A 22321-nucleotide genomic window follows, 5' to 3' on the forward strand; every position below is an offset into this window, starting at 1 on the left:
GCAGGGAGGTGTGACTAGGGCTGCATAAACAAAGTGATTTAAGTCCTAAATGACAGATAATTGAGAAGCGAGAGTGCTGAGGGAAAATGGCTTCATTAAGCTTAAGTTGTTTTGGTGTCACTTAAAGGTGCAGCATTCTGCAAAAATATGTGCACCACTTTAAAGAGTTGAACATGCAAAAAATACAGTAGATTAGTGAGGGTAAAACCAAATCAAATGCATTAAACTTGTATTGGTGCCCAGAGTGTCCCTTCTGGTTTCCAGTGTCATACAATCACAGTTACTAAGAGTATTTACTAACTGGTATAATTTTTCTGTGGTGGCTTTGACTCAAGTGATTTCAGCATTTTGGCGACTATAGTCTGAAAATGTTCTAAATGAACTATATATCAGAAACTGTAAAGACATTCTTATGTATAGGTCTAAAACATCTGTTCGATCTATGATAATTCTGAAACACTGACATTTAGGAAGGAGCAATTTTTCATTACAAAGTACACATTTGTAAGTATTACGTATTTTTCTTACCCAATTCGTTCTTGCTCCATCTCTTCCATTTTTGATGCTCGAGCTATCACTCTGTTGATGATCTCCTTTTCTTCATCTGTCAGGTCTTCATGTTTCCGTTGTCTTTCTCCCTGATTTGTTGGGTGTACAGACCATCCAGCATCCATCCTGCAAATGCAAAACATGCCTTTATACTCCAACAAACTTACAGTGAGCAGCAGAATTGTGTTTAATAGCCCGGTATGATTAACCAACAAGCCCAATGCCAACAGATCGATTATACACAAAACAAAGAGGAAAACTGAATATATATATGCTCACTAGTTTTGACTTTGGGGTACATTCTGGGCCAATGCTCATGGGTTCCACTTGTGCTATACTTACACAAGCCTGTAGCGGATTGGACACTGTATTTTGGCTTCTTTGAGCCATTTTTAGCAGGAGACATTTATAACTATAATGCTAGCTCTTGATAGGGCTGCTTTAATAATTAACAAAGTCATCAGTTGTAGTTAGATTAATCAGACATGCAGACTAGACAGGTCTCTAAATGTGTAACATTTAAAGGTGTAGTCAGTCAACTCTAATTTGGGGCAGGCACTGAAGTGCCGAATTAGCTTGGTTATTGGTTTTCAATGCCCATGTTTTTTTTCTGGTTTTTCCTTACCTATGACTCAGAGTGGTTTACCTGCTCAAAAAAGCATGAGTAATTTTCTTTATATTATCCACTCCGACCCATAGTATACAGAGAGCACTATTGTTTTCTTCTCTTTTAGGTTATACTGGTCCATACCCTGCTACCAAGTCTGTCTGTGACAACTATCCTGGCATATACTGTCACTGTATAAGATTGTACTGCCTACAGTCGATTCATAAAGCGGTGTGCCTGCTCATTAAAGCGTGTGTAATAGTCTGTATATTAGTTTTCCTGACCCCAATTATACAGAGGGCAGAATTGTGTTTTCCTTTTCATTTTGAGTTGTTTCATTCCTGCTTCGCTGTGAAGTCCACCCAAGATACCTCCCCCATATACTTGGACTACAAGAACCTACTTTTTATACAAAAAAGACTGTACAAACTGCTTCCGTTTTACCCTCGAAGTGTTACTCTTTTTACTATTTGGTCTTTTTTTATACTTCTTACATGTATAATATATGATCATTTATCACCTTGTACAATATCTGGACCTATGTTTTAATTTTTATTTATCTCTAGATACTACTAAAGAAAACATATCTAGCGCAACCCTTTATTGTATTTTTACTGTTGTATTTTTTAGGTTGAGAGGGAACCCCATAGCCTTAGGTGTGCTGCCTTTAGTCCTTTGTTTTTTTATCCAGCACTTATCCATTGTTCTCTCCTCTGTTGTATACCTAGGTCTCATGGCAGAGGAGGTCAAGATCATCTTTTAGATAGGTTTATTCAGAGCTCAGACCTCATTGATCTCTGAAGGGCACAGCATCAGGGTCGGATTAACATAGGGGCTGATGGAGCTGCAGCTCCAGGCCCAGGCCCATGGAATAGGCCCTTTGAAGAAAAAAAAAAAAGTAACATTTTTTTTTCTCCACACACTACTCTTAGGTTTTCCACCTGACTGGTATTTTACTGGCACAGCTGGTATTTGAGGCTGCCTGTCCAGTACCAGTATTGCAGTAATCCCGGCAATACAAATGCAGGTATTTTTCAGTATAAACGGAAATTACTCTGCAATACCAGCCCCTGCCAGTAGGGGTCACTGTGTGTGGAGAGAGGCAGGGATAGGAAGTAACAGCATATCCCTCCCTGCCTTTCTCTACTACTCACTGATCCGTGGGGGAGCAGCTACACAGCACAGAGAGTCCACACAGCAGCTCTACAGCTCAAGTAAGTGAGGGATGGGGGAAAGGCAGCATGGAGACATGGGGACACTGAGACACTAAGGGACACTGAGAAACTAGGGGACACATGGGGACACAGACACTAGGGGATACTGGGAGACCTGGGGACACAGACACTTGGGGACACTGGAAAACATGGGGGACACTGAGACACTAAGGGACACTGGGAGAAATGGGGACACTGAGACACATGGGGACACTGCGACATAGGGACATTGGGAGACACTAAGACATTGGGACATGGAGACACTAGGGACACAGTGTCCCCTAGTCTCCCAGTGTCTGTGTCCCCATGTCTCAGTGTCCCTAGTGTCTCAGTGTCCCCATGGCTCCCAGTTTCCCCATGTCTCCCAGTGTCCCTAGTGACTCAGTGTCTCCATGTCTCCCTGTGTCCCCAAGTGTCTCAGTGACATGGGGACACAGTAAGACATGGGGACACTGGGAGAAATGGGAACACTGAGACACTGGGAGACTAGAGGACTGGGCGACATGGGGACACTGACACTGTGATACATAGGGACACTGAGAGACTGAGTGACTTGTGAGACTGAGACACTGGGAGACAGGGAGACCACACTGGGAGCAGTCCATCTATACAGCAGAATCAAACTGTGAGTAGTTTGTTGGTGATTTTACAGAATTTTCTCTTATGTCACTCCTTGTGATTTACGCATATGTCACGCATAACTAATTAATTATACAAATGTATAAGGCTTTTTTTCCCAAGAAAGGTGGCAACCCTAACTACTCTTCACATACTCTTGCTCAGAAGAACACTATAGGGTCAGGAACACAATCATGTATTTCCAATTTCTAACCTTATTATGTTAAAATCCCTATTTAGCCCCCCTTGCCCCCCTAAATATAGTTAACTCTTACTTGTATTCAAGTCTGCAGCTGCGGGCTCTGTCCCTGTCTGCTTCTGAACTAACTCTGTCTGCTGACATCATCAGAAGTGGTGGTCTGAGCAAATTACAATGCTTCCCCATAGGATTGACTGAGACTGTCAACTAGGGAGATCAGGGGCAGAGCCAGCACAAGTCAAACATAGCCCTGGCCAATGAGCATCTCATCATGAAGATAAATTGATGCAATGCATCTCTATGAGGAAAGTTCTGCATGCAGAGGGTGGAGACACTGAATGGCAGTGCTGCACACTAGGCAGTACTGCCCCAGGAGGCACCTCTAGCAGCCATCTAAGGAGTGGATATCAGAGTTATTTTCTCTGAAAAGACAGTGTTTACTGCAAAAAACCTGGAGGGAATGATTCTACTTACCAGACCAAATACAATAAGCTGTAGTTGTTCTGGTGACTATAGTGTCCCTTTAAATTTGGAAGCTTAAGAGGGATGTATGGGAATAAAACCTGTGTGGACTGGCTGACAATAAAATTAGTTTAGATAATGCAGACTTTGGCCTCTCTAACACTGTAGCATGTCCCCTTTCTTCTACACTCACAACATACACATTTTCTCTGTCCGAGACTATATACCAGGAACTTCTGCCTGCTAGTAAGATGATAAGGAGACAAGGGGACATGTGAGTGCTAGGGTACAGACCTTAGAAAGCATGGAGTAGGCACATCATTTGATGCATTTATGTCAAACTCAGGGTGCTGCCTGCATAGTATCCTCTTAGTTGGACAGCCTGCATGATTGGCAGGCAGCCTGACATGCATGCATGCCAGGCTGGCCTTCCAATTCTTTGGACAAACATGCCCCCTTTTTGGGCATGTTCACCCCTTTTGGCAGGTCTTGTCACGTGATTTGCGCCAGTGGCACACCCTTTTACCCCGCACATTGACTTCCTGCTTCACTGGACACTGCTGTTAGGGGTTATGGATTTACTTGAAAGATGAAATTATAAATTAGAGAGAGATTAGCATAGAGTATGTGTTTTCGTATAGCTGCATCCTTACCAGATACATGATGCTTGGGAGGTATGATTATTTGTGTTTTTGGTCGATAAGATTCTGTAAATAGGCCCATCATAATTGTCAGCACCAGGCCCACTGAGCTCTTAATCTGGCCCTGCACAGCATCCTGATGTTGTGGATTATACCTACTATTCTGCGTCCCAAAAGTCTTACTCCAGGATTGTTTTTTTTTTTACTGACTAATCAAAAAGGTATGCAAAGGATTGAGACCTCTGAAATTAAGCTGATTATGTGATTATGCGGTCGAAACACAAAGACATGGCAAATATATTTAGCACACCCAAATAGAGACCCTGCTGGATGTGGCAACTAAACAACTCTCTATTGAGAGACCCCCAAATAGTTGAACAGGTTAGGTCCAATCTTCATGCATACTTTTAACATAACGTTATCAAGAATGTTTTCCCAACTGTGGCATTGGTAGCTCATATAGCAGTTGTGTGGGGACTCATAGTAAAATTACACAGAAAAGAAGACAGTCTAGGCATTAGATTTATACCAATAATGCCTGGAAGTTAATGCAAAATAAAACCTGCAGCTTCTTAACACAGATTAAGATTCTGTTTCTTAGGGTGAGCAAAATGGCCTAATGATTCCCAAAATATACCTGGTGTAAACTCAACAAACATCAGGACATTCACTATTCTGTCAATAAGTTGTCTCCTCTACCAGAATACAAAACTATTGATCCTGCATGTCCTTACAGAACATGGCATTTGTGTGATATGAGATTGGATTTGCATTCAAAAAGGTGGAATCATAAGAAGTAACGTGTGAGATAAGGTGTCTGTTTCTTTGTTGCACCAACAACAGAGCAGTTTAAAGTAGGATATACACGAGACAAATGACTTGGAACCAAGTGCTATTTTTGATTAGTTTCCCCAATGAAGTATGTTCCAAGATGCACCATGTATATGCACTTTAGCTTTGACCACGGAGGTGTATTCCAGCTCTCTTTCCCATTGAGGCATATACACAAGTTTAGGTTGGGTAAATAACTTCTCTAATAGTGAGTAACAGAGGAACATAGCGGAGTATATTTTTCCCAGGCATAGTTTGTGGAATGAAGAAAGTTCATGAAAATCATTGTCACATTTTGTGATTGTAAGATACATTAAGGGATGTGAAAAGTTCGCTAGGGGGGAAATTCTGTTTAAGTGTTGGTAAGTATCAGGAAAGGTGACAGGCACTTTGAGCAGGTACCACTTTGAGCAGGAAACTTAGGCCATTGCTTGCCCAAACTACTGTCGGGACTTCTACAACTTGCCAATGAATGCTGACTCTTATTTTTAATCCAACATCTTTTAGATTGTTACCACTGTGCTTTATGTTATCTCTTTAACTATAATGGATTGCACCTTGGGCTGTGTACCAATGCAGTATACCATTCACTTTATTTTAGCAAGACAATTTAATTTATCATTTCTTCATGTTTTTTGTATGGATGAAACCCATTCAATAAAAATGATACATAAAAAAAGAAAATTGGATATACACGTGAACACCACACTACCTCAACTGATCTACTTAATCAAAAAGAGAGTAGTAGAAGGTAATCAAGAATTTTAAATAAAAAGAAATGGTGTATGTGAGGGGCAGGAAGAATCCTTGCATTAGATCTGACTATATGTTCTGTACTATGATGAAAAATGGCAGATATCTTCTTCTCTGTTGAGTTTTTTTTTCTGTTCATGAATATTGGTTGTGTCATGTGTTGATACAAATTGCTGGTTAGTCTGTTCAAGGTTATTCCGATGTTGTTCCTGAGATCCATTAGCAAATAGCAGGTATCTCTTCCGTACAGTTAGCATTCAGTTGTTCGTGAACCACAGAGGAATTTTAATTGGGATTAATATCAAAGATTTTACAAATGTAAAGTAGAATAGAGAGGTAATATTTTTACTATGAAATCAAATACAGTAATACAAGTGTTATTACATAATCACATATATAAGTATAATTTAGATGGAAAATCAAGAGAGTGCTGATATAACCAGGGATATTTGATAAGTAAAGCTCAAAGCTATTCCAGAACATTGTCCAATGAAATAGTTGATGCATGCAACGATGGAACAGTAAAAAATGTGATTCATCAGCACTTGACGAATTCACTCTTATTAAACCATGCCCCAGTTTCATGTAGTCTAAGCCCAGGGGATAATTTAAAGCAACCTATCCTAACACACACCAGTTTAACGCATTAACACTTCTCATGAGTTTATTCAGTTTAAAGCTTCCCTAGCCATGTGAAAAGAGTTTGCCCTTTTTGTCTCTGAATGTGAAAATATATGTTTTATTTTCTTTAAGGTCACCAATAGATGTTGGAAAACATGAATGAGAGGTAGCTAGCTATGCAATTACAAACTGCCCTGTTAATGTATTGACTGAATAATACGTTTCTTAGGAGTAATAGTTAGTAATTAGCTATTGATTGTTTGATAATAAGCTATTGTATTTAGTGACTCTAACTAAGACATTGTATAATGATAAAAAATGACTGTGACAAACCAATACCAGGGTACCTATTATTAAAACAAAAAGACAGAGAAGGCTAGCTAGGGGTGGCCCTGTATGTAAAGGATAGCATAAAATCTAATCTAATACACGTTAGTGAGGCAAACAGAGATTGTTTGGATTAGTTCTGAGAGATGTCCAAAACGATTGGAAGTTAGCTAATGTTGTGCCAATTCACAAGAAAGGAGGAGTTGGGCATATTTCAGTAGGATTGTTAAAGATCTAAAATCACATGGATTTCAAGATCAGAGACAACATGGATTTACTTCAGGGAGATTATGCCAAACTAATCGTATTGATTTTTTTGATTCATAGATCAGGGTGGCGCAGTAGACATTGCTTATCTAGATTTCAGTAAGGCTTTTGACACTGTTGCACATAGAAGGCTTATCAATAAACTACAATCTTTAAGTTTGGATTCCAATATTGTTGAATGGGTAAGGCAGTGGCTGAATGACAGGCAACAGAGGGTTGTAGTCAATATACATTATTATTTAAAACAAGTAACAATTGGGGTACCTCATGGATCTGTACTTAGACCCACTCTCTTCAATATTTGTATTAGTGATTTTGCAGCAGGGTTTATGTTTTAGGAGGGATAAGCCAAATGGCAAATGATTTAGGTAAACTAGAAAAATGGTCAGAGTTGTGGCAACTGACATTTAATGTGGATATGTGCAAGATAATGTAGGATAAAACTTACCAGGAAAGGTTAAAGGATCTTAACATATAGCTTGGAGGAAAGGCGAGACATGAAGGGTTATGATAGAAACATTTAAATATATAAACGGAATCAACACAGTAAAGGAGGAGAGCATATTTAAAAGAAGAAAAACTACCACAACAAGAGGACATAGTCTTAAATTAGAGGGGCAAAGGTTTAAAAGTAATATCAGGAAGTATTACTTTACTGAGAGGGTAGTGGATGCATGGAATAGCCTTCCAGCTGAAGTGCTAGAGGTTAACACAGTAAAGGAGTTTAAGCATGTGTGGGATAGGCATAAGGCTATCCTAACTATAAGATAAGGCCAGGGACTAATGAAAGTATTTAGAAAATTGGGCAGACTAGATGGGCCGAATGGTTCTTAATACTATGTAATACTAACTAAATGTGACCCTGGGGTAACATGCAAGATTGAATGGACTTGAGGTTTCAGGAGTATTACCTGTCCATCAGCTCATATAGTGGTAAGACTAAAGACAAACAAGCGTAACAGATGACGTTATATCTAGTAATATAAAACTTCTCATTTTAGTGGTCTTTGCAGAGGGCAAATAATGTATATTATAAGGTTTAGTTAGTCTTAAAAAGATCCTTAGTAGTGATGTCTTACTCCCAAAAATATACGCATATTCATGGGGTTAAGAAACAAAATTTTGTAACCCAGTGCATAGATTCTACCTGCAATCATCAATCCGGTATGGGTAAGAAATATAAATGCAAGAAGGAGGATGCAGGGAGGAGCAATGAGGTGCAATAAAACTGGAACTGTAAAAGGTGTTTTTAAAAATTGCTGTGCCCACAGCTCTGCAAGCTGTCACAATGCTCACATCATCTGGTTGTGACAGCCTCAATGGCTGCCTTAATAGACTTACAATTCAACCCCCCCCCCCCCCCCCACCGTAACCTTTCTACCCATTCTCTAGCCTTGTGGATGGCATCTGCAGCCTTTCTGTCCTCGTAAGAGAAATTAGGGATCTCTGGATCGGTGTCCAGGGCCGGCGCTACCATAAGGCGGCACAAGCGGCCGCCTTAGGGCGCTCCGGTCCTAGGGGCGCAAATGAGTCCGGGTGACCGGCAGGAGGTGGGAGCACAAACAGCCCCTCTCCTGACGATCACTTAATGTTGCCATGCCAAATTTACTCACTGGTGCCGGACGTGGGAGGGGATAAAAATACTGTGCAGCCTCAGAGGGGATGGTAGCCGAGAGGAGCAGCTGCTGCCAAACGCTTTAAAGGCTGCTGTGATACATAATGTCCTGTCCCGGTGGCGAAGCACTCTGGAGAAAGAATGGAAGCTTCCATAGGGCACCAACACCTGGTGGGACAACTGTTTAACAATGGTAAGAAACAATACGTTTGCGTGTAAGAGCCAGTGTGTGTGTGTGTGTGTGTGTGTGTGTAAGAGCCTGTGTGTGTGTGTGTAAGAGCCTGTGTGTGTGTGTGTGTGTGAGTGTGTGTGTGTGTGTAAGAGCCTATGTGTATATGAGCCAGTGAATGCGTGTTTGTATGTAAAAATATAGCCAATGTGTGGGTCTATCACCCAGTGTGTATATGTGTAAGTATGAGTTAGTGAGCGATAATGTGTGAGAGGGTTTCCATTCCTATTTGCTACAGAGAGGAGTAAGAAAATCCGAGGGGGTAGAGAGACATAAAGGTGGGTAAAACACAGAATGAGGAAACTGAGAAGTTATATTAAAGGGAAAAAAATATTCAGAAGGGGGATGAAAGATACAAGGGGGTTAAGATCCACAAAAGGTGGGAAAAAGTAAAAAAGTGAAAAATATGACAAACAGAGGATACAATTTGCAAAAAGGGAAAAGAGAAACAAAAAGACAGCAAGATGCACAAAAGGGACAAAAAAGATAGGTAAGATAAGCAAAAGGGGGGTGGACAAACACACAGACTAGACAAATTTTGAGGGCAGCAAAATGCGTCTTCGCCTGTGTAGACAAAATTGCTTGCACCGGCCCTGTCGGTGTCCCCAGCATAAAAATATATTGGTACAGGGCAAATTAATTTAAACCAAACCACAAAATAGCACAAATACCAACCTGATGCCCAGACTCCCTATTCCTAACCACAGCAAAGACTGCAAACTGAATGTGGTGTGGCTGAATGTATTGCATTCTGTGATTGCAAAGCTTGAATTGCAACAGCATAGTCATTTGTTCTATACCGCATACTTCAATAAGTGTTCTTCTAACACCACAATCATTATGAAACACATTTTTAATGCATGCGAGTAGCCCAGTGTCAGTCTAACTGAGGTAAGAAAATACAACCCAAGTATTGAAAATAGTATGCCAAATAGAAATGGTTTTGTTTAATTTCTCTATTGCTTCCAGGCATACGTCAGTAATTGGAATGGAATATATTGATCAGATATCCATTTGTACATTTCACTGGTTGATGATGTACTCTTTCTTGGCAATCTCTTGTATGGATCATGGCTGATCTTTTATCGCCCTTCTCATTTCAGTTACACACTAACAATTCATGATGGTAAGGTAAATGGAGTGAGCTAATGTTAACGTGTCACTGCTTGCCTTTCTTCCATCTCTGACTGGATGTCCTCCCGCTTTCTGAAACTCAATCTCTCAAAAACTGAGCTCCTTGTCTTTCCTCCTCCTAATACTGATCCTCCTCTTTCGCTCTCCCTTCAAGTTTGTGGTACCAACATCAGTCCATCCTTGCAAGCGCGCTGTCTTCAGGGCCGGATTAAGAGCCCAGTGGGCCTGGTGCTGATAATTATGATGGGCCTAATTACAAAATCTTATTGACCAAAAACACTAAAACAGTCCTACCTCCTAAGCGTCATGTATCTGATGGAGATGATGCTGTAGGGAAACTCATAGGATGCAACTATGAGAAAACACATACCCTTTGCTAATCTCATGCTTTCATCTTTCAAGTAAACCCATACCCCCTAACAGCAGTGTCCAGTAAAGCAGGAAGTCTATGGATGCGGTAAAAGGGTGGGCTACTGACACAAATCACATAACCAGAATGGCCGAAAGGGCGAACATACACAAAAAGGGGGAATGTCTGTGTCCCTCTGTCTCCCAGTGTCCCCATGTCACTAGGGGACATTGAGAGACATTGGGACACTGGGAGACATGGGGACACAGATACTAGGGAACACTGGGAGACCTGGGAAATCTGAGACTCTTGGGGACACTGGGTGACAGACACAAGGGGACACGGGGAGACATTGGGCTCTGAGACACTGTGATATATAGGGGACACTGGAGACTTGATAAAAACCTGTGTACAGGTCAAAATGTTGCGGTGTTCAATAAACCTGCTTAAAGCTATCACAGTGAGTGCCTGAGATTTTTTTCTTTTATACTAGGGGACACAGACACTACGGCCACAGAGACACTACGGGCACAGAGACACTATGGGCACATAGAGACATGGGGCACTGAGAGACACTGATACATAGGGGACACTGATACATAGGGGACATTGGAGACTTGATAAAGACCTGGGTACAGGTCGAAACATTGCGGTGTCCAATAAACCTGCCTAAATCTATCACAGTGAGTGCCTGAGATTTTTTCTTTTATACTAGGGGACACAGACACTAGGAGACATTGGGACACAGAGACATTGGGAGACTAGGGGACTTTGGGAGTCTAGGGAACACTGAGACACTAGGGACACTGGCACACTACAGACACTGAGAGACACCAGGGACACATGGGGATACTGAGATACTAGGGACACTGCCTGGGAGACATGGGGACACGGCCATGTCTCCTATGTCTCAAAGTCGCCCAGTGTCCCCATGTCTCCCTGTGTCTCCATGCCTCTCAGTGTCCCCATGTCGCCCAGTGTCCCCTAGTGTTTGTATCCCCATGTCTCCCAGTGTCCCTTAGAGTCTGTGTACTCATGTCTCCCAGTGTCCTGATGTCACTAGGACACTAGGGGACACTTAGAGACATGGGGCCACTGGGAGACATGGGGCCACTGAGCCACTAGGGACAGTGGCTGGGAGACATGGGGACACAGACTAGGGGCCACTGTGTCCCTAGTGTCTCAGGGTCATGGGCGTCCAAATGGGGGGGGTAAAGGGGGGTACTTGCCTCCCTCCTCCCCCCCCCCCCGGATTTTTCAGCTTGTGCTGCTATTTTTCGTTTTAGTGTGAGAATACAGTGCAATACCAGCGCTGGCCAGTAGGTGGCGCTGTGAATGGAGAAAGGCAGGAAGCTACATCTTATCCCTGCCTCTCTCTCATGACTGAAACCGCAGGGGAGCAGCACAGAGGCAGCCTACAGAGCAGGTAAGTGAGGGATGGGGGGTGGGGGAGACCGCATAGAGGAAGGTAAAGTAGAAGGAGCAGAAAGGTTCTGAAAGGGGCAGGAGGGGTCAGCAAGGAATAGAAAGGGGCAGCAAGAAGCAGGAAGGGGTTGAAAGGTTTTCAAGGAGCAGGAGGGTAAAGTAGAAGGAGCAGCAAGGGTCAGCAAGGAGCAGGAGGGGTCAGCAAGGAGTAGAAAGGGTCTGCAAGAGGCAGGAGGGGTCAGCAAGGAATAGAAAGGGGCAGCAGGAAGGGGTAGGGACGGTCTGCAAGGAGCAGGAGGGGTCACCAAGCAGTAGGAAGGGTCTGCAAGGAGCAAGAGGGGTCAGCAATGAGTAGGAAGAGGCAGCAAGGAGCAGGAAGGGGAAGCAAGGAGTAGGAAGAGGCAGCAAGGAGCAGGCGGGGTCAGCAAGGAGTAGAAAGGGTCTGCAAGGGGCAGGAGGGGTCAGCAAGGAGTAGTAAAGGTCTGCTAGCAGTAGGAAGGGGCAGCAAGGAGAAAGAATGGGCATCACAGCATTTTCATTTAGATAAAGTTGTTATGGTGACCAGAATGTTCCTGTAATTTGATGAAAGGAATACTATAGTGTCAGGAATACAAACATATATTCCAGACACCATAGTTGTGAAAACGCTATTCATCCTTGCTTTATGTGAAAATGACTATGCTCCTTCCCTTTCATGACACTGTCAAAAGGGGGACAAGCATGGATGTCATTACAATTATGCCCCCCCCCCCCCCCCAGAAAAATTACTGCGGACGTCCATGCTCAGGGTCCCCATGTTCCCCAGTGTCCCAATGTCTCAGCGTCCCCATGTCTCGGAGCTGCTGTCTGGATTCTCTGTGCAGAGCTGCTCCCCCGCGGATCAGTGAGTAGAGAGAGGCAGGGAGGGAGATGCCGTAACTTCTTATCACTGCCTCTCTCCACACAAACAGCGACTCCTACTGGCCGGCGCTGGTATTGCAGAATAATCTATGTTTATACTGAGACAGACATTTGTATTGCCTGTATTACTGCAATACCGGCTCCGGCTAGGCAGCCTCAAATACCTGAGAAATACTTCTGAGATATACCTAGCAACCCTAAGAAATACATGAGAAATACCTGGCAACCCTAAGAGTAGTGTGTAAAAAAAAAAATTATATATATATTTTTTTAAACCAATGGGCCTATTCCATGGGCCTGGGCCTGGAGCTGCAGCTCCATCAGCCCCTATGTTAATCCGGCCCTGGCTGTCTTGGCGTCATACTTGACTCTGGTCTCACCTTTGAGCCTCACATCCAGCATGTTGCCAAATCCTGTAGATTCCATCTTAAAAACATAGCCCGCATCCGCCCCTTTCTTGCACAAGATACTACCAAGGAGCTTGTCCATGCTCTAGTAAATTCCCGCATGGATTATTGTAACCCTCTCCTGATTGGTCTTCCCAATAGCCGTACTGCACCCCTACAGTTCGTAATGAACGCTGCTGCTAGATTGATTTTCCTCTCTAGTCGTTTCTCTAACACCTCACACCTCACCCCTCTGCCAGTCCTTACGTATGCTATAGGAGTCAATTCTAACTCACACCTATAAAGCCCTGAACAACTCTAGCCCCTCTTATATCTCCTCACAGATCCATAGGTATGTCCCTTCTCGGTCTCTCCGCTCTGCCCGTGACCACCTCCTGTCCGTTGTCCGCACTCGTACGGCCAACTCGCGCTTGCAGGACTTCTCGCAGGCGGCTCCCTTCCTATGGAATAGCCTGCCTACCGCCATCAGACTCTCCCCTAGTCTTGCATCTTTTAAGAAGTGCCTTAAAACCCATCTCTTTAGGAAAGCTTATGGCCTCCAAGACTAACCCCTACCTCACATACCTGTCTCTTGCCCTCTCCTAAAGGGCAGCCCACCTTATTTGATTGCAAATTCCTGTCCTAATGTGTTTTACACCCCACCTCCTATAGAATGTAAGCTCGATTGAGCAGGGTCCTCTTCAACCTATTGTTCATGAAAGTTTATTTGTAATTGTCCTATTTATAGTTAAATCCCCTCTCATAATATTGTAAAGCGCTACGGAATCTGTTGGGGCTATATAAATGGCAATAATAATAATAATAACCTCCCGCTGCCTTCTCATATCGCTATCTCCATTCCTCCCAATGTATTTTACAGCCACTACCTTTCCGTGTCATTAACACTACCTAGCTCCACATGTAACAAGCCCTCTTGTAATCATTTGCCAACTTCTTCCAATTGTGTTTAACCTTGCCTTTTCCCATTGTATCCTTCCATTTGAGTACACCGCAAAACTCACACACTCACTCAAGACAGTTCACGAACTATGTTTATATATAAAAACTGCATGACATGTAACAAAGTACATGAAAATAAGAAAATCACCTGTGATAAAAACACCTGTGGCAACGAGATATAAATGCTTGAATCCCATACAAGGTATGAATAATACTGACCCATTCAAAGATTAATAACCACCCCAGAATGACCAAGGAAACACACAAGAGATATACACAGTTAACAGGAAATGTTTAGCACATTATAAACTTTCCACAATGCGCATAGAACATGCTGTGACAGAACTGCAGTACCTTGCAAAAATAGCTTTTTAGCCCATTCTCCCATAGCCGTCAGTAAGTTTCAGGTTACTTGTGTTCATTTTCTCAAAGATTTGAATGCAGTGTCTGCACTCATTGACTCATTAAGGTCTCTATATTACCAGAAAAAAAGAGATAAGTTGGACCATGTCTCTAATGAGAGCTGCACATAGCCTAGTTCACTAAACAATAAACTAGACCAGGGATAGGCAACCTTTTAGTAGATATGAGAGCTGAAGGTGGTCCCAAGCCCAAGTAAGCTCAGGAGCACCATGAAAAGATTCTATGATTATAATCAGAAGGTATTATCTACCTCTTATATAGACTACATGGATTCTTAAAGGAACCCTAGGTTATATGGTTACATTTAAGGATTGAACTGTGTACTATTTAACTGCTCACTCCTGTCTCAGATATATATACTACTATCTCCCCCATTTTTATTTATTTATTTTTTATTACAAGTGTTAGTATTTCTTATAAGTTTGCCATTGTACAGAACACTGGTGAGCCCTTACTTGGAGTATTGTACGCAGTACTGGAGACCCTATCTCAAGAATGATATTGATACTTTAGAGAGAGTTCAGAGAAGGACTACTAAGCTGGTTCATGAATTGCAGGATAAAACTTACCAGGAAAGGTTAAAGGATCTTAACATGTATAGCTTGGAGGAAAGATGAGACAGGCGGGGATATGATAGAAACATTTAAATACATAAAGGGAATCAACACAATAAAGGAGGAGACTATATTTAAAAGAAGAAAAACTACCACAAAAGGGCTTAAATTTGAGGGGCAAAGGTTTAAAGATAATATCAGGAAGTATTACTTTACTGAAAGGGTAGTGGGGGCATAGAAACAGGATGTGACAGCAGATTAGAACCATTCGGCCCATCTAGTCTGCCCAATTTTCTAAATACTTTCATTAGTCCATGGCCTTATCTTATAGTTAGGATAGTCTTATGACTGTCTCACTCATGCTTAAACTCCTTTACTGTGTTAACCTCTACCACTTCAGCTGGAAGGCTATGCCATGCATCCACTACCCTCTCAGTAAAGTAATAGTTGTTATGACCCACATCTCCACTGATGCTTTGCAAGCATTAAGACTGTAAGAGCGTTGCTTACTCCAGTACTAGCCTTTTACGAGTGCATAGAATAGCCGTCCAGCTGAAGTGGTAGAGATTAACACAGTGAAGGAGTTCAACACCTTAGTGACTAGAACGCTTTTCAATTTTCACACAATTTGGGACCAGGGCTGTTTTTAAATTTCTGCAGTGTTTCTGTTTAGCTGTAATTTTCCTCTTACTCATTTACTGTACCCACACATATTATATACCATTAAATCATCTCTCTAAAGATACCATTATTTTCATCATATCTTATAATTTACTATAAAAAAATGTTTAAAATATGTTGACTTTAAAAAAAAAAAAAAAGTTTTTCGAACTTTGACCTCTAAAATCTGTTACGCATCTACAACCGCCAAAAAACACACATGCTAAATAGTTTTGAAATTTTATCCTGAGTTTAGAAATACCCAATGTTAACATGTTCTTAGCTTTTTTTGGAAAGTTATAGGGCTATAAGTACAAGTAGCATGTTACTATTTCCAAACCATTTTTTTTTTCAAAATTAACGCGTTATAATGTAACACTGATATCTCTGAATAACCATTCAAATGTATATATTTTTAAAAGAAGACAACCAAAGGTATTAAATTTGGGGTGTTTTGACTCTTTTCATGCAACCATTTTACCACCAATCTATGCCCAATTTAAAAAATAAATAATAATAATTGGTGATTTTTTGGACACATATAGCAATTTAAGAATACATGTACTGAGAACTTTAAGGGTTACTGCCAAAGAACACCCCAATATGTATTTAGCAACATCTCCTGAGTACAGTGATACCCCCCATGTATAGGAGGGTCAGGTTCTCTGGGGGCTAAAATACCTTATTTGGAGGATGCGCATTCCAGTTTTCCAACTCGCAATTTTCACAACTGGTCATCATGCACCCATGTCCTATTTGGGACATTTTTGAAGCCGGCCAATGTAATTTACCCCCATCAAACTATATATTTTTGAAAAGTAGATATCCCAGGGTATTCAATATGGGGTATGTCAAGTCTTTTTTAGTAGCCACTTACTCTCAAACACTGGCCAAAGTTAACATTTATATTTGTGTGTGTGTTAAAAATGCAAAAAAACATTATGAACGCTAATTTTGGCCACGGTTTGTGACTAAGTGGCTTCTAAAAATACCTTGCGTTGTCTTTTTTTGCAAATGTTATGCTATCATAGGGGTAATTCTCATTCCTGGGCTACCATACTTTCTCAAAGACAACATAACCAATCTGGCAAATTTCAATGTGAAAAAACAGCCTTATATTTGACCCTGTAACTTTCAAAAACACTACAAAACCTGTACATGGGAGGTACTGTTATACTTGGGAAACTGTGCTGAACACAAATATTAGTGTTTCAAAACAGTAAAATGTATTACAATAATTGTATCATCAGTGAAATTGCCGTTTGTGTGTGAAAAAGGCAAAACAAAGTCACTTTCACTGCCAATATCATTGCTGTGATATGTTTTACTAATATTTGTGTTCAGCGAAGTCTACCGAGTTGGCTGGGTTATCAGGCAGGTCCTGCAAATTGCAATCAATAAAATTACTTAATTATGTAAAAATATTACATAAATATGAACATAGAATTTGAAGTCTACGTGTATATTTATGTAATTATGGATATGGACATATGCATATCGCGTATTATACGAGTGTCATTTTACTCTAAGTGTATTTTTATATATACATATATATATTTATATATATATAGATATCTCAGAGAGAGAGAGAGAGAGAGAGAGAGAGAGAGAGATTTAAAATGTATTAATTTTATTGAATTTTTGGCCCCTGGGAGTTCTATTTTGCAAATGAGAGACTGTCTGGGCTGTCAGACAGTCCCCCATAGAAGAAAAAGAACGATCTCCGGCGGGGGAACGGCAGCGATCAGTAGGGGATTTAGGAGAGAGTGCAGGTAACTTTTCTTTCTTTGGTTTTTACTGTATGTATTGGGGCTGATGTGTGCTATGGTCGTTGCTGCCGCCCAGGAGTGATGGGAGTTTGAGCGCAGGACTTGTTTTTTTGTACATTATTGTTATAATAAATAAAAAAATTAGGGGGTCAGTTTTATTCCTTAATTTCCCTTTTAGGTAGCATATAGTGTATCTATACCATCGGCTGGAGTTGTAAGGCTTCTTATTTGCTCAGTGATTCTGTTAGGATACAGAGCCTTCAATTCATGAACTCCAAATTCTTCTCAAAAGAATCAGTCTCCCCCACATTCTGACAAGTGAATTTATTCAGTAAAACCATAAATAAAACAACTGTGAGTACATTTAGTTTGTGTGCAATCTATACATAATAACATCGTCATTAATAGTGGATTTAGGGTTTGCATGGTGTTGCACTGAATCCAGTTGGTATAAAATTCCTTCTACCATTCTATTCCAACTTCGGCAGTTTTGCTGACAGTGAACCAAATAGATATATGTTCACAGGAAGTGAATGTGTAAAAAGGTAGAAAACCGCTCAGCACTATCAACTGGGGAAACATTGTGCAATAAATAATGCAAACAAGGCCTACATCCATTGACATGTTTTATTTGTGGATTTAGAGAGTGTTTGCAAAATGTATTCAACTCAGCATTTTTTCCAGATTAGCCACTTTGGCCTAACATTTGCAATTCCTTTTTGACTTTTCCATAATTCTATGTTTAGGGAAAAATTATACAGAAAGAAAGAGACAACTGCCAAATTCGGTGTGCATTACAATTTACCTGCAATCATAAATATAAACTTCACTCACCTATTCATTTTTTAGTCATACCGTCTCAGTTGCTAAGACAGAATTCCGAATTACATATCAAGATCATTCTTTGGATTCCTATGTGTAGCGCTTGTTATTTTAAATAAAAAGAACAGTTTGATTATATATTAAAGGGTTTCTTCAAATACCATGACCAGTGATTTAAAATAATAATAATAACAAAGTATTTAACCAGGAAAGGTACATTCAGATTACTCTGGTTTCCAAGTACGTCCTGGGGATGTTACCTTAGCCCAACATCCAGGGGTTGTTACTATCACTGCATATACAGAGTCCAACACATTTGCTACCAGAGTTGTAACTCCAGCTCCTATCAGCATTAGTAGCTGGCAGACGTTGAAGTGTCTGAAGCTCGGCAGAATCCATATGCACTAAGGCCGACATTGTGGGATTCGCGACATCTGGTTGGACCAGGTAGGAGACAAAACGTAAAAAACCTTGCCCTAATACAAAGGAACAGCACCAGCAGGGTACTCCTACCATCATAAAGACTACAGCGAGCTGTAGTGGTTGTGATGGTTAGAGTAACCCTTTAAGTGTAAATATGTAGTATTGGATCTAAACGTGAACCTGTTATCTCTCTGTTATATGTGTGTGGATGACCTTCATATAGGTATACCTCCAGATACACAATACTCCAGACTACACACTCAACACCTTGAATCCATCTCCCTGCTAGGGATATAAAGATGATGTAATGATGCGAATATGTCCCAGGTAAATGAATCACGGTGTTGTGGAATGCTGACAGACAGCTTAGTAGTAATGTACAAATATGATTATTTTTATTTTTTTTTAATTTAAAAATAATGATTAAGCAATACAATTTTAGTAATTTGGCTATTACAATATGTAGATAATACTTTACAATATATAAAGTAATACCACATCAAGTTAATGATGAAAAGAACTTTCCTTTAAAAAAAAACAAAAAAAAAACATCTTACTAAGTACTTTTCTTGTGTAATTTTTTGAGTTTTTATTTTGTTGTCATCACTCTTTAATTATTTTTGAGTAGTTTTGGTTATACTATGGACTTACAAATCTACTGTTAATCGGAACCACTCTCAAATGTTCCTTGACATATGAAGTGCAGTCTATGGGTTTAAGCCAATTGATTTCATAAATGTAAAAAATATTGTATACATCGATCAGGAGTTTAAAAAGTATTAGCTACAATTTTTTGTTTTAATATAATTTAGTGGTTTACTTTTACTGGTGTTACAGCTGCATTATAATCTTCCTGGTAGAGAAATGATTCCGTTAGCTTATTCATACCATTTCTGATAGATATCTATATTTTGTTAGCGGATGACACATGCGCTCGTTCTCTCAACACTAATCTTCTGGGACAGTCTTTCTTCTTATCTCAGCTGTGTTTCACACTATGAGACATATCTCAAAAGAGAAGTGCCTGTCATTTTTATAGGCACACGAATATCTATTTTGCAGCAACACAATAAACAAATCATTGAGCTTAGTTTCCAGCCTCTGCACTGCTGATTTTTTTTCTGACAGGTACAAGTTTATCTTGATTGATAAAATAACAGGCTGAAGGATTTATTTCATATGTCACAGCACCATTACTGCTAAAATCAGGCTACAGCACAAACCAGACATTGAATATCTCTGATAGAACTTATGATAATACGTAATCACCCAAACCTCTATGAGCTATATCGATGTTGCTAAGACAGCCATAGTATTCATAGTCTATTTTAATTAATACAAGTATTAACTATATAAATATATAAATGACAGATTTCCGATAAATAAAAAGTAAACGGATTAATATGCCATCTACTGGAGTAAACCAGCTTATGCAACTAGGCGATAAACAGACTGTTACATTCTGATAATCTTATCTTTCATAGAAGTGTTGCAGGCTTTGTGACCTGAAAATTTGTTATCCAGGTGCGATAGTAATGCCACAAAAGTGTATGTTGACTTGAACCATAAAACTCTGTTATGACGTCTTTATAATCAAAGGCAGCAGAAAAATAAAGTGTTACTCCAACTCTTTTTTTTTTTTATTCCACCTTTATTTGTTGGACATTTGTAGCATGTGTATACTCATTTTTTAGCTAGTAAAACCACTGTAAAACAATCTGAGAAAAAAAAAAAAAGGTACCTTGATTTCAGCGCCAAGTGAGGATCTGCATGTCTTGTCCGTCATCACGCAGTGTCACTCCCTACCTCTCTATGGTACAATCAAATGCTTCCCACAGAGAAGTTTTTGATTGGACTAATGCCATTGGCTCAGAGAGCATGTGTGCCTACTGAGCTTGGTAGGGAAAGGAGGGAGAGTATGAACAGAGTGAAGGAATATTAAGAAAAAAAAAAAAAGAAAGAAAAAAACTGGCAGCGAGGTGGTAGAGAGGGAGGGAGAGTAAAGCACAGTTTCCCCTTGCAGGCATGCTTCCAAGGGTAGAAGTTGGCAACATCTTTCGCCAGCGTACAGTGTGAGCTGACAACAGACGTAGGTTTAGCGCAAAATTAACATTAGGCAGCCCAGAAACGCTGCACATACAAACTCCTACCATTACTTCTAAAAGCCAAAGTGGTTGTGGTGGTTGGAGTAACCCCAGGGCCGATCCTGGGGTCATTGACGCCTAGGTGCAAGAATATTTTTGGCGCGACCCCCCAGGGGCGGACTGACCGGTCGGGCACTTCGGACATGGTCCGAGGGCCCGGCCGGGAGGGGGGCCTGCCATCAGGGGGCCCGGCCGCCCCTTTAAATGCTGCAGCCGCCTGAGCGCTCTCTTAAGAGCCTCAGGCGGCTGCAGCTTCTCACCTCCCCTCCCCTGTAGCTGTGCGGTCCGCGGTGCCCAGCGGGAGTGATAGGAAGGTGCTCAGTGTGCACCTTCCTGTCAGTCCGGCCGGGTACAGGAAACAAACTCCTGTTCCGCACGGAACAGGAGTGTCTGTTTCCTGTACCCGGCCGGACTGACAGGAAGGTGCACACTCAGTGTGCACCTTCCTATCACTCCGGCCGGCACCGCGGACCGGAGTGCAGCTCGGCCACGCTACAGGTGGGGGCAAAAAGAGAAGGGGGGGCAAAAAGAGAAGGGGAGGGGGGGCAAAAAGAGAAGGGGAGAGGGGGGGCAAAAAGAGAAGGGGAGAGGGGGGGCAAAAAGAGAAAGGGAGAGGGGGGGCAAAAAGAGAAAGGGAGGGGAGGGGGGGCAAAAAGAGAAAGGGAGGGGAGGGGGGGCAAAAAGAGAAGGGATGGGGGGGCAAAAAGAGAAGGGGAGGGGGGGCAAAAAGAGAAGGGGAGGGCAAAAAGAGAGGGGGAGAGGGGGGGCAAAAAGAGAAAGGGAGGGGAGGGGGGGCAAAAAGAGAAAGGGAGGGGGGCAAAAAGAGAAATGGAGGGGAGGGGGGGGCAAAAAGAGAAAGGGAGGGGAGGGGGGGAAAAAAGAGAAAGGGAGGGGAGGGGTGGCAAAAAGAGAAAGGGAGGGGTGGCAAAAAGAGAAAGGGAGGGGGGCAAAAAGAGAAAAGGAGGGGGGCAAAAAGAGAAAAGGAGGGGAGGGGGGGGGCAAAAAGAGAAAAGGAGGGGAGGGGGGGCAAAAAGAGAAAGGGAGGGGGGCAAAAAGAGAAAGGGAGGGGAGGTGGGGGCAAAAAGAGAGAGGGAGGGGAGGGAGTAAAAAGAAAGGGGGGGTAAAAAGAGAGAGGGGGGTAAGAAGAGGGAGGGGGGTAAGAAGAGAGAGGGAGGGGGGTAAGAAGAGAGAGGGAGGGGGGTAAGAAGAGAGAGGGAGGGTGGTAAGAAGAGAGAGGGAGGGGGGGTAAGAAGAGAGGGGGGTAAGAAGAGAGGGGGGTAAGAAGAGAGGGAGGGGGGTAAAAAGAGAGGGAGGGGGAGTAAGAAGAGAGAGAGGGGGGTAAGAAGAGAGAGAGGGGGGTAAGAAGAGAGGAGGGGGGAGTAAGAAGAGAGGGGGAGTAAGAAGAGGGGAGGGGGGTAAGAAGAGGGGGGAGGGGGGTA

At 41.8% G+C, this 22321-nt stretch overlaps 1 protein-coding gene across 2 annotated transcripts in view; it reads right to left on the reverse strand.

Annotated features, from left to right (window-relative positions):
- Positions 1–22321, reverse strand: part of RPH3A (rabphilin 3A) — a 231665-nt gene that overhangs the window by 69213 nt on the left and 140131 nt on the right. For both annotated transcript variants that reach the window (XM_063454214.1, XM_063454213.1), the window contains one exon: positions 529–675. In XM_063454214.1, coding sequence (XP_063310284.1) covers positions 529–675 — 147 coding nt within the window. The remainder of the gene's footprint in view (positions 1–528; positions 676–22321) is intronic.

The sequence above is a fragment of the Pelobates fuscus genome, chromosome 5 (assembly GCF_036172605.1).
Source record: "Pelobates fuscus isolate aPelFus1 chromosome 5, aPelFus1.pri, whole genome shotgun sequence".
Lineage (NCBI taxonomy): Eukaryota > Metazoa > Chordata > Amphibia > Anura > Pelobatidae > Pelobates > Pelobates fuscus.